General features: G+C 46.1%; 1 protein-coding gene across 21 annotated transcripts in view; it reads left to right on the top strand.

Moving 5' to 3' along the window:
* Eif4g3 (eukaryotic translation initiation factor 4 gamma 3) overlaps window positions 1–23,744 on the top strand; it is a 208,565-nt gene that overhangs the window by 168,731 nt on the left and 16,090 nt on the right. For 18 of the 21 annotated variants that reach the window (XM_029476718.1, XM_029476719.1, XM_029476711.1 and 15 more), the window contains 12 exons: window positions 504–701; window positions 2,975–3,121; window positions 3,487–3,723; window positions 4,994–5,098; window positions 7,942–8,074; window positions 9,000–9,094; window positions 10,026–10,119; window positions 12,634–12,751; window positions 15,328–15,545; window positions 16,799–16,914; window positions 20,201–20,373; window positions 22,810–22,935. In XM_029476718.1, coding sequence (XP_029332578.1) covers window positions 504–701; window positions 2,975–3,121; window positions 3,487–3,723; window positions 4,994–5,098; window positions 7,942–8,074; window positions 9,000–9,094; window positions 10,026–10,119; window positions 12,634–12,751; window positions 15,328–15,545; window positions 16,799–16,914; window positions 20,201–20,373; window positions 22,810–22,935 — 1,760 coding nt within the window. The remainder of the gene's footprint in view (window positions 1–503; window positions 702–2,974; window positions 3,122–3,486; window positions 3,724–4,993; window positions 5,099–7,941; window positions 8,075–8,999; window positions 9,095–10,025; window positions 10,120–12,633; window positions 12,752–15,327; window positions 15,546–16,798; window positions 16,915–20,200; window positions 20,374–22,809; window positions 22,936–23,744) is intronic. The other 3 variants (XM_029476720.1, XM_029476706.1, XM_029476707.1) reach the window with 1 other exon arrangement.

Raw genomic sequence — 23,744 nt, forward strand, 5'->3', positions numbered from 1 at the left:
GAACTCAGAAATCCGCCTGCCTCTGCCTCCCGAGTGCTGGGATTAAAAGAGTGCGCCACCACTGCCCGGCCATGTGATGCTCTCTTAAATTTTTGTGAATCAAAATCTTTTTACTTAGCCCTAATTAGGAACAAATTTTTTTAAATGATAGTCATTCAAAGGTTGCATCAACCATTTTAAAGCTTTAAATGTACTGTTGTGGTCTGAGAAATGCTCTGGGGAGATGCAGGGGCTGTTTTACAGTTGAACCTGTATAGGATACCAGGAATCCTCTACCAACTCCCCCCCCGCCCCCCGCCACCGCCCCCCTGCAAGTTCTGGTTCCATAGGAGCAAAGTGGAAGAAGAAAGGAAACTGTATTCAGTTCTCCTGACTGACCATTAAGTGACAAGTCGTTCCTCCTCTCTAAAATGCACCATAGTGAAGAGCAGTGTGGGAGTTCCCTTAGATGGTAAGCGGGTGCATTTAAGACTGGCTAATGCTGCTTATTTTAACCCTCCCAGGAACTTTTCAGAAAAGTTCGAAGTATCTTAAATAAACTGACACCACAGATGTTCAACCAGCTGATGAAGCAAGTGTCGGCACTTACGGTGGACACGGAGGAGCGGCTGAAAGGGGTCATTGACCTGGTCTTTGAGAAGGCTATTGATGAGCCCAGCTTCTCTGTGGCGTACGCAAACATGTGTCGGTGCCTAGTAACGGTAAGAAGAGAGGAAGCAGTAAACCGAGAGTCGCCAAGAGGTATACTCTCCCCTCAGTGTAGTCTTCCCAGTGTCGTTGCAGTACAAAGGGGAGAATAGATTGCTAGCCCTGGTGTGTCTGTTCCCACCTCTGGGGTGGGGTATATGGAGACTTGCTTGAGATGGGCACAAGCTTATGGTCTCCTCCAACCCGGAGAACCCGGGTGAGGGTTAGGTAGTAGTGTGGAATCAGATCACAGGCAACGATTTTATTCTGGAGTGTCTTCTTATAGAACTAGAGCAGGTACTAACTTTAACATAAACTAAATTTAAAATTAAATGAACTGTTTTAATTCTGGCCTCTGAAACTGCAAAGATAGTTGTCTTATCATCAAAAATATTCAAAATCTGAACGTTTTCTCTCTTGCTAGACATAGTAGCTCACACCTTCAGTCCTCGCACTCAGGAGCATTCTCTCTGAGCATTGAGACCTGCCTAGGATCTCAGCAACAACTAAAATAAAGAAATAAGCATTAATTTAATCCATAGCATATATATGAACATACATGCACATGACTAAGATTAAATCTTATTTAAAACAAGAGAAGCAAGTGAATTCAGTGTTACAGCATTGTAAACATAACATTCCTGCTTGGATAATTGTCTACCTGCTGAAGAAATTTGTAGAAAGGGAAACAGGAAGAGGGAGGGTGAGGCGGGCTGGCCCTGGCTCAGCACTACCACCACCAGCCACCGCCTGAGCCGCCTACCGCTCCTTGCGTCTACATCACAGTGTGGGTGGGTGTGGCAAACATAGTCGTACAAGATGCTCGGGAGTTGGGGCAGACTGGTCTAACAGATCAGATATCTGCCTCGGACAGTAGGTGTGGCTGGCGTGAATTGGGTGAGGAAGCGTGTGTCGCTTGCACAGTGCTCCGAAGCAGCATCCAGCTTTGGAAAAAGAGGGCTCCGTTTGGAGTTTTGTAGGCATCCTTCTGGGTGTGTCTCTGGGTGTCTCCAGTAAAGATGTCTTTCCTTGCTTCTGTGCACAGTGTAGGTAGCTTGTTATACACACTGGCCTTGGAGAGAAGATAGTATTAGGTTGAAGGAGCTACATTTGAACTGTCACCTTGCAGTGATATCCCAAAGGCTGGGACTGAGGCCTGTGCCAGTTAACTTGTGCCAGCCTGGTGACTGGCTCTGGGCCCTGGTGTGACAGTAGGGTGGACCTGACTTCACTGTGATGTCATGGCTATTCTTTGCCACTTTCTCCAGCCCTTCAGTTTTGATCAGGTGTCCACAGCCATTTCGTTGATAAGGTTAATCCTCTTGATTAGTCTTGATAGCATATCTGATCCCAGCACTTGAAAGACAGAGTTGGAGGCAGGGGGATCAGGAGTTCATGATCATCATAGCTTTATAATGAGGTCAAGGCCAGCTGCAGCTGCCGAGGCCTCTCTCAAAAATAGACAGCATGACGCTACATGTTTGGTTAGGGTTTCATCCCGATTACTTCAAAGCAAGTAAGAAGGGTGTGATGATTGGTGACTCAGGCCGGTATCCCAGCACTGAGGTGCTGTAGGCAGTACAATTCCAAATTTGAGGCCAACTTGACTTCCATGATGGGACCCAAGCCTGCCTAAAGTAGTGACACCCTGTCTCAAAAACAGCTACTCCCCCAAAATAAAATGATTTTCACCCACATGGCCGAGGCAGTATATTAATTTAAGAACTGTTGGATCCACTTTCTGAGTCCAGAAAAGCCCTTTTCTGTGTTGTACAGTAACTGAGTTGGAGAATTTTGTGTTTTCTTACAATGGAGGCTACATTCTGCTGTCAGAATAAAAGGAGGGTGAGATGGCTCAGTGGATACAGGTGGCTTGCTCCACAACCTGATGACCTGAGTTTGATTCCCATACCCCAAGTAGAAAGTAAGAATCGTCCATGGGTGCACCAAGTGCATGCATGTGTACACGCGCGCGCACACACACACACACTCACACCTTCTATAAATGCAATAATAATAAGGTTTAAACAAAGAGATTACCTTCCACAATTGAACGGTGTAGGTATATGGAAGTAAGCACTGTACTGCTAATAGATTTATTTCACTTCAGCTTGGGATCTATCCACAAAAGACAGAAGGTTTGTGTCTTCTCTGTGTCAGAGACAAGACCGCTTTCTGTTTCACTGTGTGAAAGACTCGGGCTATGTGTTTTACAATGTCTACCTGTGTGTCTGTCTGTCCGCATTAAGTAACCTGGCTGCCTTTGCTCTTTGTTCTCTGAATGCAGCTGAAGGTGCCCATGGCAGACAAGCCTGGCAACACAGTGAATTTCCGGAAGCTGCTGCTTAACCGCTGCCAGAAGGAGTTCGAGAAAGACAAAGCAGATGATGACGTCTTTGAGAAGAAGCAGAAAGAACTGGAAGCTGCCAGCGCTGTAAGACCTTCTTGACTTAAAGTACTGTCAGAGTTGTCATACAACTAGCTATGGCACCTACAGAGGGACTGTGTGTGTGTGTGTGTGTCTATGTGTCTGCGTGTGGGCGTGCGTGTAGAGGTGTATTGTTATCATTGAAAATGCTTTAGTCCTATGTTAGAGGCAGTCACTTTCACAGCAAACGTTAGTCTAACATTGGGCTCTAGAGAGGCTGCTAGGTTCACCTATCTGGAAGGATATACACTTTGGTGTGTAGGTCTTTTTTTCTGAGGAGTGAGGCTCAGTGGTCCATGTCAGAGCATTTGAGCGCCGAAGGAGTGAGGCCCTGCCATCTTAGGTGTTTTCCCCCTGTTTTTACACAACAGCCAGAGGAGAGGACAAGGCTTCACGATGAACTGGAAGAAGCCAAGGACAAAGCCCGGCGGAGATCCATCGGCAACATCAAGTTCATTGGAGAACTCTTTAAACTGAAAATGCTGACGGAGGCCATCATGCATGACTGCGTGGTGAAGCTCCTGAAGAACCACGATGAAGAGTCCCTGGAGTGCCTGTGTCGCCTGCTCACCACCATCGGCAAAGACCTGGACTTTGAGAAAGCAAAGGTACCATGCAGAGACTCAGAAGTCTCCCTGCCCCAGGGAGCCTGCCCCTGTTCGAGCAGTCTGTGTGCAGGCTCCTCCCGCCCTCCTCATGTCACATGTGACTAACCTCACCTCTCTCGCGTTAGCGCTAAGGGGAGGTGCTCCCTAGTCACGTGCAGGTCAGTCCGTTTGCAGCCTAGGTTGGTTGGTCCTTCTCTTTCATAACCATTTTACAGGTTATAAGCAGAAGTGGGTTAAGAAATGGGCCAGGTCTGAAAAAGAGGCTAGAAAAGCTAGTGGGGTTGTTCATTATGCGTGCACCACTGTGCCCACTTCAAGTCACTGTTTCTGTTTTGCTTTGTTTTTTGAGACAGGGTCTCACTATGAAGCTCTGGCAGTCCTGGAACTCACTATGTAGACTTGAGTAGCTTTGAACTCACAAAGATCTGCCTGTCTCTGCTCCTGAGTGCTGGGGTTAAATGCATGGGGGACATCATGCCCAGTTCTCACTTGCTTCTTAAGTTTACAGACTAATTAATGACATTGCCACCTAATCATTGTATAGGAAGCTATAAAGACATAGTCTGACACTGTACAAATAAAGGAAACACATTAGAAATGCTTCAGAGAAATAATGACAGAGATGAGCCAACCAGGGCTACGTTTGTGTGTGGCAGAGGCAGGGCCTTCCAGCTTTCCGGCCTAAGCGTGTATTTCGCATCTTATAACTTACTCTGCTTGCATAGTTTCAGCAGAAATCATAGGAAGTGGAGCATGGAGCGGGTCTTCCAAAGATGCAGTATGACATGCCAGGAGCCTAGCAAGTGTGCTCTCTGTAGTGGCTGCATACATTCTCCATTACACGCCATTGCTGGCGACGGGGACATTGTTGAATGGTGTCAGGTGCTTGCTTGCCAAGCCTATCAGCCTGAGTTTGACCCTTGGGAATTGCATGGTGGAAGGAGGGAACCGACTCCCAGAAATCTCCTTCCACCTCCATGTGTGGACACATAGTAGAAACACAATACAGTGGTAATAAAATTTCACCAGTGCTTCTAGCCATAAAAAGTTATTCTTTAATCACCTAAAAATCTACTTGGTACCTTAGAGTGATCCATTACCCATCTATAATTATTCCAGCACTCAGGAGGCTGAGTCAGAGCGATAACAAGTTTGAGGCAGCCTAGACTGCAGATGAGAACCTTTATAATAAAGACAAAAACCAAAGTACATGAAAAAAAAGGAAATTGAATTTCTCGGCCAGGAATCATGGTGGTTTTATTATTTGCAGCCACGCATGGACCAGTACTTTAACCAGATGGAGAAAATTGTCAAAGAAAGAAAAACTTCCTCCAGGATTCGGTTCATGCTTCAGGATGTAATCGACCTCAGACTGGTAAGTTAGGTCTCTATCAGTACACACCATGACCAGAAACCATTTGGGAAGGGGAGGGTTTCTTTCAGTTCAGTTTTGCTTTCTTTTTTGTTTTGTTTTGTTTTTTGTTTTTTTTTTCGAGACAGGGTTTCTCTGTGTAGCCCTGGCTGTCCTGGAACTCACTCTGTAGACCAGGCTGGCCTCGAACTCAGAAATTCACCTGCCTCTGCCTCCCGAGTGCTGGGATTAAAGGCGTGTGCCACCACTCCCAGCTTTTTTTTTTTTTTTTAATTAGATATTTACTTTATTTACATTTCAAATGTGATCCCCTTTCCTGGTTTCCCTTCTGAAAACCCCCTAGCTCCATTCCCCTTCCCCTCCTACTGCTCACCAACCCACCCACACCTGTTTCCAGGTCCTGGCATTCCTCTACACTGGGGCATAGAGCCTTCACAGGACCAAGGGCCTTTACTCCCATTGATGACCGACTAGGCCATCCTCTGCTATATATGCAGCTAGAGCCATGAGTCCCACCATCTGTACTCTTTGGTTGGTGGTTTAGTCCCTGGGAGCTCTGGAAGTACTGGTTAGTTCATATTGTTGCTCCTCCTATGGGGCTGCAAACACCTTCAGCTCCTTGGGTCCTTTCTCTAGCTCCTTCATGTCGGACCCTGTGCTCAGTCAAATGGTTGGCTGAGAGAATCCACCTCTGTATTTGTCAGGCATTGGTGGGGCCTCTCTGGAGGCAGCTACATCAGACTCCTGTCAGTAAGCTCTTATTGGCATCCACAAAAGTGTCTACATGTGGTGATTCTGTATTGGATTCAGAACCCCAGGTGGGGCAGTCTCTGGATGGTCATTCCTTCCGTCTCTGCTCCACACTTTGTAACGCCTCTCATAGGTATTTTGTTCCACCTTCTAAGAAGGATCAAATTATCTACACTTTGATCTTCCTTCTTCTTGAGTTTCATGTGGTTAGTGAATTGTATCTTGGGTATTCTGAGCTTCTGGGCTAATACCCACTATCAGTGAGTTCATACCATGTGTGTTCTTTTGTGACTGGGTTACCTCACTCAGGATGATAATTTCTAGTTCCATCCATTTGCTTAAGAATTTCATAAACTCATTGTTTTTAATAGCTGAGTAGTACTCAGTTGTGTAAATTGTGTATCACATTTTCTGTATCCATTCCTCTGTTGAGGGACATCTCAACTGAAGAATACCTAATGGCTGAGAGGCACCTAAAGAAATGTTCAATATCCTTAGTCGTCAGGGAAATGCAAATCAAAACAACCCTGAGATTCCACCTCACACCAGTCAGAATGGCTAAGGTCAAAAACTCAGGTGACAGCAGATGCCGGCGAGGAAATGAGTCTGGCGGTTCCTCAGAAACTTGGACATAGGACTACCTGAGGACCCACTAATACCACTCCTGGGCGTAGACCCAGAAGATGCTCCAACATGTAATAAGGACACATGCTCCACTATGTTCATCACAGCTTTACTTATAATAGCCAGGAGCCATAAAGAACTCAGATGTTCCTTAACAGAGGCATGGTCTCAATTAAGAGTCGTCTTCTAGATAACTCTAGCTTGTGTCAAGGTGACAGAAAGAGGTGCTGGGGGGAGATCAAACAGACTCAAGTGAAGAAGTTGGTGGTGTTTGTGTGGGTTCTTGCTTCATGCCCAGGACTAAAGTACAGGAAGAAGGCACTGCCTGGCTTGTCTTTTTCCCAATTACCACAGCACACTGCAGCTCTGATATTGGTCATCTGAGTTCAGTACTGGTCAGTGAGACTCGGGCTCTCTAAACTGAATAGTTGGAGTCTCCTCTCCGTAGTGAACATGTTGAACTCATAAGCCATGTGTTTGATTTCTACAATGATGCTATTGCTGTCCTTCAGACCGTACCACAGTTCAGTGAGATCTGCCTCAGCTGGAAGCCCTGCCCCCTCATTCCTCTCAGTTCTTAGGGCACCAATGAGGCTACTTTGTCTTGCTAAACCCAGGTATAACCTTAGTAGCAAAAGCTGTGACCTGTTGCTCAGAGCTCCCTCACAAGCTAAATTCAACCATTTTCCACCCATGTCTCCACCACATTTGCTCATTTCGGCCATTGGAATGGAGGCTGGGATGGAGTGAGGCAAGTTTTGTCTCCTGAGGAGAGAGAAGCAGCTTTGTGTGGCATTCTGGGTAGGGTACCAGAGTCATGGTAAAGGAAGAAAAACGGTTGTCCCCTTTGATTTAGAGCTTCTGTGAACCAAGACATGAACTGAGTATTAGCCCCTCATGTCACACAGTCCTGGCCCACTTCTTTCCTCTCCTAGTGTTGGCGGCCGTCCTGGCAGCTGCATCACCCACTTCTTCCTTCTGCCTCTTACCCTTCAGTTGTTGGAATGTGCGCCGCACACCCCGCCAGGTTCATTTCCTTAGCTTGAAGTCCTACAGTACCCCTGTCATCCGTGACGGGCTGAGGGCTAGCTTACTTCTCCACTTAGCAGATATTTTATATGGTTTATGCAGTGGAAAAGTAGACGCTTTTTCCTTTTTTGGGGGTTGGGGTATTACCAGGTTTCTCTGTGTAACCCTGGCTATCCTACAACTTAGTCTATAGACCAGACTGGCCTCAAAATCACAGAGTTCTGCCTTCCTCTGCCTCCTGTGTACTGGGACTAAAGGTGTGTACCACACTGCCCAGGCTTTTAATTGATTTTTATTCGGAAAATTACATTATTGTTCTTATGTGTAGTGCTGAGGACCAAACGCAGAACGTTGCACATGGTAGGCATTCACCAGGTTAGACGCCTGACCCTTTCCGGGTCGTCCTGTGGGACTTGACTCTCAGCCTTGTTCTCTTCTCATAGTGTAATTGGGTGTCCCGAAGAGCAGATCAGGGGCCAAAAACTATCGAGCAGATTCACAAAGAGGCCAAAATAGAAGAACAAGAGGAGCAGAGGAAAGTCCAGCAACTGATGACCAAGGAGAAGAGGAGACCAGGTGAGGCAGAGGCGGGGGTGCAGGGGGTGCAGGGGCTGGAACTGTTAGGCAAGCGCTGCGCGCCATCCTGCAGTGTGTCACTTTTATTTATTAATTTTATCTTTTGTTCTTGTGACAAAACCTTACCATGTGTCTACGGCTAGCCTGGAACTCACTGTATAGTCTAGGCTGGCCTGGAATTTCTCCTCCTCCTCCTTCTGCCTCCCAAACTCTGGGTTGATGGGTGTGTGCCACCATGCCTGGCTTTGCACATATTTTTAAAATAGGCGGGAGGTAGAGGCAGGTGGATTTCTGAGTTCGAGGCCAGCCTGGTCTACAGAGTGAGTTCCAGGGCAGCCAGGGCTACACAGAGAAACCCTGCCTCGAAAAAAACAAACAAAAATGGCATGGCAAGATCTGACAATTAGATATGAAATTTAAGATAAAGAGAAGTCAGGATTTCTCCTAAGCACCTAAGGCTTGGACAGAGAGAAATGCATGTGCATTCCACAGAACTATTGATTTAGATAGTGAAGTCCATCCAACTCCTCCAAGGTGTAGATGCAGCCTCCGTTAACCCTTAACCCTGCAGATCCCAGACTCAGTGCCAATTCAGCCAATACCCATTAATCACTGTGTCTGTTGGTTTTCTAAGTAATGTTTCCTGATAGCCAGAGAGCTTGTGCTTGGCATTCTTGTGCTGTGACTTAAAGACTCCCTGCCAGCTGTAGTGGCACCCACCCGACGTAGCCAGCCACAGCTGCTCTCCACAGGCAGACTCTGTCTCAAGAAAACCAAGAACACTCCTTTTACTAGGACTGCCATTAGTAGTTTAACATTCTGTTTGTGATCTCCTTGGTTTGATGGCATTCCTCAGTTGACAGTATTCTCAGTGACAAGCTGGCTTGAGGCAGTGATACACTGCCACACTCTCTCCTCCCCGCAGGCGTCCAAAGAGTGGATGAAGGTGGATGGAATACTGTACAAGGGGCCAAGAACAGTCGTGTACTGGACCCCTCCAAATTTTTGAAAATTACTAAAGTGAGTATTATACTTTACCAAGCTTGGTGTCTTCCTGTTATCCCAGTACTTAGGAGGTGGAGGCAAGAGAATCAGAAATTTATGCTATCCTCAGCTACGTTGCATGTTTAAAGCCAGCCTAGGCTATATGAGACCCTGTCCTCCCCCAACGTGTGTGTGTGTGTGTGTGTGTGTGTCTGTGTGCCTGTGTGTCTGTGTGTGTGTGTGTGTGTGTGTGTTGAAAATTTAAAACACACACTCGCAGAGCCAAATATGGCAGCACACACCTTTAACTAGCACTTAGTTAACTAGGTAGGAAGTTGTGGTAGGAAGATGTTTGTGACCAGCCATGGCTATAGAAACTGACGAAGCACTGTGCACATAATTGGGCAGTGTGCTATAAGAAGAGTCATTTGGGGCTGGAGAGATGGCTCAGCGGTTAAGAGCACTGACTGCTCTTCCAGAGGACCTGAGTTCAATTCCCAGCAACCACATGGTGCCTCACAACCACTTGTAACAGGATCCAGTGCCCACTTCTTATGTGTCTGAAGACAGAGAAATTGTACTCACATACATACATAAATAAATATTAAAAGAAAAAAAATGATTTGAAGCTGTGTATTTTGTTGAGCATGTTAGTAAGACATTCTGTACAGAAGACCCGAGCATACCCTGAAAACCAGAGTGCCCGTCGTCACAATGTTCTGTGGGTCCCACCTTAATAAGCACAGCTCCAGTTTACAGTTGCTTGTTTTATTTTGAGGCAGGGTACCCTGGCTGGCCTGGAATTTGCTATATAAACCAGGCTGGCCTGGAACTTGGCCTCCAAGGCTTGTGTTACCTAAATTCATGCCTTTAAACTGAAACTTTGTTGCTAAAGTTGGTTATATGTTACTGAAGAAAGCCATTAAAAAAATGTACCCTTGAATGACCGTTGGCCACTTTTTTATAGCCCACCATTGACGAGAAGATTCAGCTGGTTCCTAAGGCACAGCTGGGCAGCTGGGGCAAAGGCAGCAGCGGGGGAGCAAAGGCAAGTGAGTCCGGTAAGTGCAGAGGGCCCTGGGCTGGCTAGCTGGTCTGTATGCTGTTGCCCTGCAGTGCCTTCCCTGGGTCTGGAATTGTGCTCCTCTGCCTGCAATTGCTGGGCCACACTCAGTGGTTCTCAGTCACATGACACAGCCGCTTCCTTTTCTATAAGGCTCTTTCAACATTTACCATTGCTGTAAATTCTTTTAGATTTATTTTATCAGTAGGTGTGTTTTGCTTGGATCTTTGTATGTACAGCACATGTGTGTTTCTTGCCTGCAAGGTCAGAAGGTCTCAATTTTGGGATCTAGAGTTAGAGATGAGCTACCATGTGGGTGCTGGAAATGATGGAGGTTCTAACTACTGAGCCTTCTCTGTGTAACACTGCCTGGCTGTCCTGGACTATCTGGATCTATCTGCTTCCTTTTTTTTTTTTTTAGTTTGAGACAGGGGGTTTTCTGTGTTCCCCTGGCTGTCTTGGAACTCACTCTGTAGACCAAGCTGGCCTTGAACTCACACAAAGTAATCCACCTGCCTCTGCCTCTGAAGTGCTGAGATTGGAGACGTGTCCCTCCACACCAGGCCTCGAGTGTTGTTTCAATGCCTATAATCCTGGCATTTGGGTAATGAGGATGGAAATCCATGCTCATGCCTACCTGAGCCACATAGCAAGACCCAGTCGTCAAAAACCTAGTTTGTAGCTAGGTGTGGTGGCACACATCTGTAATGCTAACACTCTGGAGGCTGAGACAGGAAAATTACCTAGGTGACATAGTAAGTCCCAGGGTAGCCCGAGGTTTGAGCCAGCAAGATCCTGTTTCAAAAACAGAAACACAAAGGTCGGGTGTGTGGCTTTATAGTGGGGTGCTTCCCTGGTGTGCACGAGGCTTGAGTTTTGGACTAAGAATGAGTGTAGTTTCTGATATTTGTCATGTAGACGTCTACATCTGATGTAGATGACACAATACTATCATCTACGAAGCTCACATTGCCGACCTCTGAAGAGCTGCTGACCTCTGATGGCCTCAAGGGAGGGAATTTGTTCTCTTTAAAGAGTGTGGCCCCTGGTGGGTCTGTTGTGAGCCACCTGTAGGCTCCATACTCCCGAGTATGGGAGCAGCACAGATTGGACTTTAGGTAGAGTTTGGGGGTTTTTGTTGGTGGTGTTTGTTTGTTTTAATGACAAGTTTAGAGGGGTTGGAAGTAGATCGGGGAAAAGAAGTTTGGGGGATAAGTTGGGGGTAGTTATGATTAAAATACATACTATGAAATTCTTTAAAAAATTAGTAAAAATACTTCTTAAATTTCACACTCAAGAACTCCCAATATAATTGTAAAATAATATGCAAAAAACTCTCACGATGTTTTAGTAAGGTTATTGTTTGCCTTAGTCCAAATTAGTGCCAAATTAGACCAAATGTGACCAAAGTAGAAGCCTGAACCATCACAAACATGTCTCGAAAACTAAAGCAACAAAATGATCCAAAGGAAAGTGAAGAAATTGCGACAGTGTTTCCTTAGGTCACTTAACATTCGAGTGCTTACTGGTACCTTTGCGGACTCTCACATAAGTCACAGCACTGTTGTGCAGTGCCTTGGCACAGTTCCTTGGCACAGTTCCCACACTCCACCCCCACCCCCACCCCCACCCCCGCTTACCACACCTGTTTTTGGTCGGTGTGTGACTAGATTCCGAGTAGCCCAGGCTGACCAGAAGTCACTGTATACCTGAGTATGACCTTGAACTCCTTGCATCCGTCTCTATAGAGTCCTGAGATGGAGTTGCCACCATACCTGGCTGAATGTTTTTAAGGACATAAATTTGTAGCAAACAGAAATTTGTAGGCCTTTTTATATGCTGATACCCTATAAATATACTTGTCAGAATATGGTAGGTGTCACGTGTCCTTGCTAGAAATTACTCCCTACAGCCATACTCCCTCCCCACTAAGTGCCTCATCTTGGCTGATGCTGGGAGCTAAGCAGGTCTGGGCCTGGTTGCACCTGGATGGGAGGAATGACAGTCATTGAGCTTCTAACCTTTCTTGGCTCTCTTCCTTGTTAAACTGTCTCTGTTTACACCTCATGTAATCAAGTTACTGCTCTCAGGGCTGGGTATGCAGCTCAGTTGGTAGAGTTTCTGCTTAGAGTGCACAGTGCCCTAGGCTTGAGCCTTAGTAACTCAGGAAGCGGGTATGGTGGAGAGAGTATGGGATTCCAGCATTCAGAAGATGGAGTCATCAGGACCTGAAGACTACATAGTGAGTTCCAGACTGGCCTTGCCTATATGAGATCTTATTAGAAAAAGAACAGGGGTGGGGGGTGGGGGTGGAGTTTACCTGTTGTCCCACCTACTTGGGAACCAGTCCAACCCAGCAGTTAGGGCCAACCTGAACAACATAGACCTGTTTCCAATTTTAGAAGGAAAGGAATTCCTGGTCTTGTTTCTTACTCCCAGCTGGCAGGAAAACAAGTATTTGCATATTAACCATGTAATTTGTATTTTCTTTCTAAATCTACAACACCTATAGATGCCTTACGGTCAAGTGCTTCCAGTTTAAATAGATTCTCTCCTCTGCAACCTCCAGCACCTTCAGGGTCCCCGTCGGCCACACCTTTAGAGTTTGATTCCCGAAGGGCGTTAACCAGGTGAGCATTGCTTTCATGTTTATGATGGCCAATCTGCCTGCCAGCTCTGTCTCCCTAACACTCATTCTCTCCCTCCCTCCACCTCGCTCTCCCTCTAACACATGTAAATTATGGTGATAATTCTTACAGGTGTTCTTGTCATCCGTAGAGTTAAATGTCTTCCTCTGATCTTGACATACATGTCATTTGTAAAGTGGGAATACCTTTATGGTGGGGTGGGGTGGGATGAGGAGAGAGCAGGTTATCTGGCCATGCTTTGTTCCTTAGGCAGACCAGATAGAGCACCTTGCCACACTTCCTGCAGTGGAAGCATCCTTGTACTCAGGCATGAAAATTAAGGAACACCACCAGCCAATACCCATCCGCTTCTGTCTCAGTGTTGTTCAAGTTACATAATGCTTCCATTCCCAAACGTCAGACTGTTGTTCATGTGTGAGGCTTCTGCAGCAGGCTCTGACCACCAGGACTGCGGCCCATCTGTTGCTCCCGTGGACTCTGCTGCTTCTGTTTTTCATGTTCTTGTGTATGTTCTTTGGGTTAACTTCAGTCCATCCTGAGTCTCCCCTCCTGAGTTACCTTGCTCAAGAATTGTCTGACCTAAGTCAGCAGGGAGACAGACACCCAGTGCTGTCAAGTGCCTCCAGTTTAAAGTTCTAAGATAAAGTGTATGGCTTTAGCTGGTGAAATTTTCCTCTGCCTCTCTCACATAATTCCCATGTATTTGAAGTTTCTGGAAAAGAAAACAAATGCTTGAAACCAAATGATGTAGTGTCTCAGTAATGAGGTTAGCCCTGTCTAACGTTTGCTTCCTGCCATTCAGTTGGCTCCCACTGCATCACTGTCTCTGTTCTTCAGAGGTCTACACACAAGTAAGGACTCACCACTGACAGCTAAAGTATTTCAGTAGCGTTCACAGCTTGTGCTTAACCAGTTTAAGGTCCCGGGTTAACCCCCACACTCAGAGCCCTGCAGTTGAAAACAAAATTTTCTGGCAGCCAGGCATGGTGGCTCACACCTAGAAGCAGAAGTACAGGGACCTCCAAGTTGGAGGACAGCCATGCAGGCCTGTGTTCTTGTCACTCTCCAGAGATGTTGACTGGTGTGTGACAGCCTGGATACTTCCAAGAGAACAGTCCCCGTGTCATTCACCCTTACACTTTACTCTGCAGTCATTGCACATGTGTGTGGGTTGTTGCGGAAGCATGTGTGGCAGCCAGTGAGGAGAAATTAGAGCTAGAAAGACCCGGCCCTGGAAATTCACTCAAGTCACTAGGTTGGCAGCAAGCAACTTTACCTCCTAAGCCATCTTAAACCCCCCCCTTCATGTCTCTTTGATAATTATTGTAGTATATTCTTTGGTGTTTTCATAAATGAATACAGTGTATTTAGATCATATTCACTTCCCTATAAATCTTCTGGGCCCTTGCCCTCTATCTTCCTCCCAACTTTATACCTTATAACTTTTATTTATGCACATATATGTATATATGTATGTATACACATACATACACATAAATCCGGAGGTTAGAGCTGCCCGTATGCTCTCTGGTGTGGGCATGCACTGGAGTGTGATGGCCAAGCATGGCTCACACGCTAGAGAAAGGGACTCTGCCTAGCAGCAGCTGTCGCCTGTCTGTCCGAAGCTTCTCACGCTTCAATGTTTTACGATTTATTTTATATGCGTTGATGTTTTATCTGCATGTGTTGTGTCTGTGTGAGAGTGTCAGATCTTGGATACTGGAGTTATAGACATTTCAGCTCTCATGTGGGTGCTGAGAACTGAACCCGAGTCCTCTAGTTGAGCCATCAGTGCTTTTAGCCGCTGAGCCATCTCTCTAGCCCTTCACACTTGAGGGGTTTTTTTGTTTTGTTTTGTTTTTTGGATTTTTTTGTTTGTTTGGTTGGTTGGCTGGTTTTTCGAGACAAGGTTTCTCTGTGTGTAGCCTTGGCTGTCCTGGAACTCACTCTGTACACCAGGCTGACCTCGAACTCAGAAATCCGCCTGCCTCTGCCTCCCGAGTGCTGGGATTAAAGGCGTGCGCCACCACGCCCAGCTTGAGTTTTTAAAGAATGATTTTGATCCATGAAAAACAAAACTGCCACGAAATCTGATGCTCTCTTCTGGAGTGTCTGAAGACACACTACAGTGTACTTATATATAATAAATAAATATTTAAAAAAAAAAAAAAAACAAAACTGCCTTCCTGTATATATAAGATCTATGGATGTTTTAAAGTTACAAAATCAAAGACTACACACACAAAATAAAGTCTTAAGGTAGTGTCCTTTTTCCTCCTAAAGGTAAAATTAAAATATCTTAGTAAGTATTCCTTTGGAAGCTCAGATTTTTGCCTATTCTGCGAGTTAGTACACTTTGAAATATAGTTAGTGCCTTATATCTGAAGTTGTGTAGAAGGCTGGAAAATGGATCAACTGGTCGGTCTGATGCCTTCCAATCACAGGTGGCCTTACAAAGAGAAAGATTTAAAATAGTTATATGTAGAAAATCTTGGTAACACTTTGTGTTGTATGAAGCAGGACATTATCTTCTGAGGCCTGTTGTTTTATCTTTTTAGTCGTGGAAGCATGGGCAGGGAGAAGAGTGACAAGCCACTTCCAGCTGGAACAGCCCGTCCCAACACATTCCTGAGGGGCAGCAGCAAAGACCTGCTGGACAACCAGTCTCAGGAAGAGCAGCGCAGAGAGATGTTGGAGACCGTGAAACAGCTGACAGGAGGCCTGGATGCAGAGCGGGCCAGCGCTGAGGCCGACCGAAGCAAAACGAGGGAGCTAGGTGAGAGGGCCCTGGGATGCAAGACAGACCTCCTATTGGCTTTAAATTCAGAAGCAAAATACAGAGACAGGACTGGCGAGGTCATTCAGCAGTTAAAAACACTGGCTCTGCGTTTAGAGGAGCCACACTCAGTTCCCACACCCTCTTCAGACCTCTGATCACACAGCACTCATGTAGGACGGGTACCGTACTCATACACTTAAACAAAAAAATAAGCAGTAATAAAGCTACCAAGACTATTGATGAGTAAATTCTGGACCCACCCCTGGGAGCATCCGCACAGTGTTGTCATTGGGTGTCACTGGTGTCTCTCCAGAGCTGGGCCATCACAGAGCTTCCAGTCCTCCCTGTCTGCCATGCCGTGACAACAAGGTCCTTTTCCTATATGATCAGTATTCTGACTTTCTCACAGTCCTTCCAGCCCCTGGTCCCATGGTCATCGGATGTCAGTGTGTTCAAAGCCCTGTAGGCTCTGGTAGGGCTCACGTTATCCCTGCTTAACAGAGAACGTGTCAGCCATCTTCTCCAGCCTCGTCTCCCTCGTCACTTGTGCGGGGTTTGTTTGTATTTAGGGTGCATGTGCTCAGACTCTGGTGGCACAGTAACAGTTCTCTGTGTCTTCAGTCTGAGCTCTGGATTTTTATCGATTCACATACACCCTGTCCAGTTCTTTCTTAGAAGAAATTGAGTTAACTTGCAGAAACACTTGGAACAGAAGCTGGTAGATAAAATGGTTTTGAATCATCTTAGAGTTCATGATGATGAGTAAAGATGAGACAGACTTCTGGGGTGGAGCAGGTGGGAAGCATAGGAGAGCAGGGCAGCAGGAGAGGCCAGCCAGAGGGAAGGCAGGAGTGGCCAGGCAGTGTTTATGCAGGTCCCACACTGGGCCAGTGTAGTCAGTACTCTGTCAAGCAGGCACTCACCCCTGTGTGGTCTAGAGGCCTTTGTGGGCTCATTCTTTAAGCAGTTGCAGGGAAATACAGAAACTGCCAAGCTATGGCTCTAAAGGTTCAAACTATCCCTAACTCCTGGTCATGGCTAGAGCGTAGACTCTGGTATTACTGTGTACCTCTCTGTCCTAAAGAAAAGGGCCTTTGATTTTCCTTTCATTTGTCTGACTCTGTCAAACCAATATCCATAAGACATTTGCCCTGAAAAGCCAGCGTGAGAGCACGTAGACATCACCAGCAAAGGTCCAGTTGGACTGATACTTAGTGTTTTATCTTCTTGCTCTTTGATCTCATTCATAGCAAAATCGGAAATGTGTGCTGTGCCAGCCCCTGACAAGCCTGCACTGTCAGAAGAGGAGGTGGAGAGGAAGTCCAAGTCCATCATTGACGAGTTCTTGCACATCAATGACTTTAAGGTAAATGCTGACAGTGAGGGCAGCAGGCAACTCTAAGGCAGCCCGTGTCAGAGAGCACGGCAGCTCGCTGTGACCGAGGGTCACATGAGCAGGTAAGACATGGATTTCCTAATCCAGCCCTTCAGGGTTCAGTTGGCTCAGCATTTCTGCCAAGTTCTCTGTTTTAAACTGATGGTCTCTGTCACTCACAAATTTAAGAGTGGCAAAAGAGAATGGATTCCAGTCATTGTAACGGAGAGGAGGCTAAACTGACGGTGGCATTAAGGAGCAGACAGCAGAGTATCACTGCGGCCACTTCTGGCCCCTGTCCCACCTGTCTGGGTCCTTAGACATCGTATCATCATTTTCCGTGGGTTATGACTGCCATCATTTTTCCTTTGTTTTGTAAGTGGGAAACTGAGGCACAAAAGGACAGTGTGTGTTCAGGTCAGAAGGCCTAAGACATTTCAAGACACCCCCCACCCCTACCCCGTGAGCTTGCCTTTCTGACATCTCCTCCACCTGAACTCTAAGTGATGGTTGGTAGGGCAGACCTCTTGCCTGAAAAAAGCCCCAGTCCAGTGACAGACAGAGCAGTGCAGGTGACTCCACAGATGTCCTGAGCTAGAAGGGGTGACGGAAGATCGTGTGACCCAATCTAGTTTACCGCTGAGGTCAGAAGGTGTCTCTTCTGTTAAACAGCTGCCTGATAACTTACACTTTTGCTTTGGTATTATTGAAAATCTCATTACTCATATTTTTTGAATAACCTAACCATTATCTGCTTTTTGTACACAAAATCACCTTGATTATGTCTATCCAAGCCTTGAAACCTTCACACCTGTAATAGCCAGCATTTGGAAGTGGGAAGGATGGTATTTTAGAGGTTTTTGTTTGTTTTCAGTTTCTTTTGAGGCCTTGTGCAGGCCAGGCTAGCCCTAAACTCACTAGCCAAGGTTGATCTTGTCCTTTGAATTCGCCTGCCTCTGCCTCCCAGTTCCTGGACACGCATGGGATGTTGTGTTTTGGGACAGTGTCTTGCTCTAAAGCCCAGTTAAGCTGGAGCACTTACATCACAGCCTCGCTTTCCTGGAGTTGCCGTCATCAGCCCCCACACCAGCTAGAGAAGGCTTTTGGTGATTAAAGGTGAAGGGATGAGTCTGCAGACTTGACCCTGGAACAGAGTGACCCTTGAATGAACAGCAGAGGGCTGCTGCCCTGTGCCTCCTTCCTAGACAGCCAGCATTGACGAGCTGGCAGCACCTTGGCTCATGGAGAAACATGAAAGGCAGGAGAGCCTGCAGAGTGACTGCAGGTGACACAGCAGTGTCTGCAAAGTTAGATGGCCAAAAAGGCTTCATGCCATGTGATGTCAGCTCAAATTGAACTCCCCCAAGCACAAAGCTGCAGTGTATTTCAGGGTCAGTAGTGGACACGTGAGGACACCTCCTCACCAGTGTAAGCTTTCTGAATATGTGGGAAGACACAGAAGTAACAACTAATGACCTTACAGAGGTAGATAGGTTGTACTAGATAATTTGACCTGAGCACTCAAAGTATTAAATAACAGAAACGCAGATAGAGCCGCCTGCGGGCACTCTCCTCTGCTGTGTCAGTGGCCACCTTTCTCACCTCTGTCCTCTCAAGAAGAGCTTGCTTCAGAGGGTAAAGGAAAGGGAAGCCAGCTAGCACCGTGGTAGCTGCGAACTGCATGGCCAGCAAGCTTGACCAATAGGCTTTGTCCTGCAGTCTAGAGACATGCCAATCAGGTGGATCACGCCACAATCCATGTAACTTCCTGTAATAGCAGACCTCTTTGGTGTGAGATTGTGCGGTACTGACATCCCAAGGCAGGATAACCCCAGTTGCCACATTAAGTTCTTGTTTGTTGTTTATTTGTGGTTTGGTTTGTTTAGGGTTTTTTTTATAGACAGGGTTTCTCTGTAGCACTGTTTGTCCTTGAACTCACTCTTTAGATCATGCTGATCTCAAACTCAGATCTGCCTGCCTCTGCCTCTGCCCCTGCCTCTGCCCCTGCCCTTGCCCTTGCCTCTCCTACCCCCTCCCCAGTGCTGGGACTAAAGGCATCCTTTACCAGTCCTGGCTCACGTTAAAGTCTTTGAATCTTGGTGTTGTTCTATTTTACAGTATCTTGTTTTCAGAGTTTTAAAGTGATGCAGGTTGACACATACTGTTACATCCTCCATATACATTACATGCATATATGAATGTTAAATACAATAATATTTTGGCTTTGGTTTTTACAAGTCTCACACTGTAGTAGAAACTAGCCTCCAACTTGTGGCAATCTGCCTATCTCAACCTCTTAAGTGCTAGGATTAGAGGTATGAACCACCAAACTCTTGTTTGGAAACATACTTTGGGCTGCTGGAGAGATGGCTCTGTGGTTAAGAGCACTGACTGCTCTTCCAGAGGTCCTGAGTTCAAATCCCAGCAATCACATAGTGACTCCCAACCATCTATAATAGAATCTGATGCCCTCTTCTGGTGTGTCTGAAGACAGCTACAGTGTACTTATATAATAAGTATATATAGATATAGATAGATAGAGAGACAGAGAGAGAGAGAGAGAGAGAGAGAGAGAGGGAGGGAGAGAGAGAGAGACAGGGAGGTGGGGGGAGGGGAAGGAGCATGCTTTGCTTTGCCTCTGAGTTACCCTAACTAAAACTGTTAACCCAGGAGCTGGTTCAGCTGACAAGGGTGTTTACGGCTCTTAGAGGACCCAGGCCTAATACTAGCTCCTACACACATGTGCAGTGTATGCAGATGTTCAGGCACATGCACATACATACATGTTAAATACAAAAATAAATCTAGAAAACAACAACAAATGTCAAAGCTCTGTGAGGCCATCGCCTTGGGAAGGAAGTTCAGAGCCTCACTGCATTACCTGGTCTCGATTTCAGTCTGGATTAAGGCAATCCTTCTGCCTCAGCTTTCTGACCTGATGAGCACAGGTGTCCTGATGTGGGACCTTGCTTTGTCACCCTGCTGGAGCCTTGAACTCAGTGTGCATCCTGGGATAGATTTGAACTAAACAGTCATCCTCCTGCCTCAGCATTTTTAGTGTGTGTGTTGCCACACCTAACTAAATCAGTATTTTTATTTCTCTCTACTTTTTATTCTAGAAATTTGCGTATAGCACCCTTTTTAATATTAAACAAGGAAAAAATTTAGATTGGAAAACTGTCTTGTTTGAAAAGCTTTATACTGTTTTTAATATATTTAGATTTTGAAGTTACCCGTAACATCAGATTTTGGAACAAGCCTTTATTTGTTTGAACAGGAGGCCACACAGTGCATAGAGGAGCTGAGCGCCCAGGGCCCACTGCATGTGTTCGTGAAGGTGGGTGTGGAGTTCACCCTGGAACGGAGCCAGATCACCAGGGACCACATGGGCCACTTACTGTATCAGCTGGTGCAGTCAGAAAAACTCAGCAAGCAGGACTTTTTCAAAGGGTTGGTATCCAGTATCCTTACACCTCAGCTGCTAGGTGATGTCTGCCATCCTGGCCTCTGTGTCACTGTACTGTTCTGACATCATATGCAGTGTTGATTGATAGAACCGCAGTTTGTAGACTGGGCTAAGACACGCGTGTTATCCTCTGATTTTTCCCTGAGACCTCCATCCGGTGTCTGGAATGGAAAAGAACCACAGCTCATTCACTCGTCACAAGGCTTTAAGTCGGTGAACCTCAATTTTTCCTCATGAGATTGTTGAGTATGTGTTTGCCCTGTAGATCCTGTAGGTTTCTGTGAAGTGACCTTGAGGTGTCAGAGATTGCTGTGGCCCAGTCTGACTTGCAGCTCCTGTTCCCTTTGCAGTGGCCCTGCTCACTGCTTTCCTGCTGCCCTGGTGCTGTTTTAGTTGCCTGCACCCTGAGTCATGGCAGAAAAGGGCTGCCCAGCTAGCTCTGTGGAGCCCGCCCCCTCCCACCTCCCTCGTGCTGCCTTTACATTTCTATGTTTTCACAAGTTAGAGGGTCAGCCTGTTCTGCATGTGGAAACCTAGCAAGGACGGCCCTGCCCCGCTGTGCAGTCTCGCACCTTTGGGACCATAAGCTCACATCTGAGTGCATCCTTATTGGGTTTCCGCCCTGCTCTCTTCCATCGGTCGCTGTGTTCTCACCCGGTGCTGTCTTGTTTACAGCTGCTCTGTGGTACTTGTTAGAAAGCACAGACAGTTTCTTCAGAGTTTCTTCTGCACTAATCTGCTGTCTGAGACGGTTTCTCTTGGAAGAGGGTTTGCGTCACTGTCACTGTCTAAGGTTCCCACTGAGCGTCCCGCTGTCGAGGTCTTCTACTTCTCTGCTTAGACTTTGACCCAGGGATTGCCTCCTTCAGTCGTTTGCTGTTGGTGTGCAGAGCACAGTGCATGGCTAAGAGCTGCTCCCTCTCATTCACTCAGCCCATAGGAGATACTAGTTCAGCTGTGCAACAAACAGAAGCAAATTGCACGACTGAGGTATTGCTTCTAAAAGGACTGAACACTACAAACTTCAATACCTATGAGCTGCATCTATGAAACACTGTGATAAGTGGGCAGGGGGGAGTCATTTTATAAGCAGAAAGGATTTGATTCCCCACTGTGTTTTGTAAACTGCTCTATGATGAACGAGCTGAATGCAAAGTGGAAACACAAGCCAAGAATCAAGAAGTCTTTTAGTTATGATGTGAGATGAAACAATGTTTTGTTTAATGACAAGGAAAGTTCAGTTGTCTATTGGGCGCATTATATAGCTTACCCTGTGCAGAGTGTCCAAGAACATTAGTGATTTACCCAGAAATCCCGGTGTTCTGCCAGATTGTGTCCCCCAGCGACATATTAACAGCTGACTGTGCACGTAATGAGAGGGTGTGCAAGTCTGCTCCATTGGGGTGGATGTCTGAGCATTGCAGGCTATGAGCTCAAACCCTTGACATGGTTAGGATGCCTGAAAGCCACAGTTAAAAATGGATCTGAGCTACACAGAGTGGGATTACAGTTGAAAACACCCGTGTTACACAGGACTTGGAGCCAACTGTTACCTGCTCCTGGCGTGCCCTTCATCCCTCCTTGTCACATGACTAGCAGAACTGTGCATGTCTCTTGTCTCCAGTTTGTACTTTTAAAAACAGCTGTATGTGAAAACAGTTGGACAAGCCCTGAACTGTTTGCATTAAGTCAGAGGTTACAGTTTGAGCCCACTTGTGACTGTGTATACACACACACACACACACACACACACACAGAAGCCTTTTTTTCTGTTTTTGATACAGGTCAAGCTCTGTTGCTCAAGTTAAACTCTAACTTATAACCCTCTCACCTTAGCTTCCCAAACAGCTGAGAGTTTGGCAGTGTGTCCTTGGGAGTATGGAAGTGTGTGCTTGTGCCTTAGTTATATATTTAATTCACCTTTATTTTACATTATACTAAAAAAAAAATACCAACATTTGATGGCACAAAGGAAGGTCTGGAAATCCTTAGACTAGCACAGTATGTAACCTGTAATACAGTGCTACAGGCTTCCAGCTTTCCCTCCGTGTGTGTCTCTAAACATGCTGAGTCCTTCTCCCTGCCAGTGCTTCAGGCTGCGTGGTTACATACATTCAGTCTGTGACTTTTATGATAGCTGTTACCCACACTTCACATGGCTATCTAAGAATTTCAGAAGTCATTGCCATACAGGGGTCTTGTCAGGGTTTGTGCAGTCTGCCTTTGCCTGATCTGGTCTTTGTCTCCCCTACGAGTGTGCGAGGGGACTGAGATTGTGTCCACACCTCTGGGGCTGGGCCAGGGCCTTCACACAAAAGTATTCAGTGGGCAGAAACTTGTGCTTTACTGATTTCGTCTCTATTTAATTTTAACTTTTAAATTCTATTTGCAGTGATTTTTTTCTCTTATTCTTATTTCAGTTTTTCTGAAACCTTGGAGTTGGCAGATGACATGGCCATTGATATTCCCCATATTTGGTTGTACCTGGCTGAACTAGTCACCCCCATGTTAAAAGAAGGGGGAATTTCCATGAGAGAACTTATTGTGTAAGTTGTGTTTGTTCTGTTTAATGTCTATCAAGGTAAATGAGTCAACACCTTTCCCCATTGGCACCTCTGCACACTCATGGGCACAGCCTATAACTGTTTAGCATTCCTTTTTTAATAGTTATTTTTATTTTATGACCATTGATTAGTGTTTTACCTGCATATATTTCTTGCGACAGTGTCAGGTCCCCTAAGATTGGAGTTACAAACAGCTTTAAGCTGCCATCTGGGTGACGGGAATTGAATCCAGGGTCCTTTGGAAGAGCCGCCAATGTTCTTAACTTCTGAGCCATCTCTCCAGACTCCTTAGCCTCCATTGTCAAAGGGAAATTGCTGCATTGTCTGTAGTTGAAGTCTGTTAAGGATCTGAGAGACCCTTGGCCCTGTGGGGTGGCCGTCTCAGGTCAGAGTCAGGGAGGAGATTATTTCCTGATGTTTCTTGTTAGTCTGGGTTTGCTCTGCCTACTGAGCTGCACCATTGTATTAGAAGCTCACAGTTATTCTATTTTATTTTTTTAGTTTTGGTTTTTCAAAACAGGATTTCTCAGTGTAGCGCTTGCTGTTCTGTAACTTGCTTTGTAGACCAAGCTGGCTTCAAAATCAAAGAGATCTACCTGCCTCTGCCTCCAAAAACTGGGATTAAAAGTGCCAGACTCAGGTTAGAAGGATATCCTGCCCTGGGTGTGAATGGGCATCAGTGCCACCTTGGGTTACTAACTAGTTCTTCTCTTCTTCACGACACTGTTGTCCCTGCAGCAGTTCTTGGGCCTCCTCTTTTTTTTTTTTTTTTTTTTTTTTAAGATTTATTT

This window comes from Mus caroli, chromosome 4 (genome assembly GCF_900094665.2).
Source record: "Mus caroli chromosome 4, CAROLI_EIJ_v1.1, whole genome shotgun sequence".
Lineage (NCBI taxonomy): Eukaryota > Metazoa > Chordata > Mammalia > Rodentia > Muridae > Mus > Mus caroli.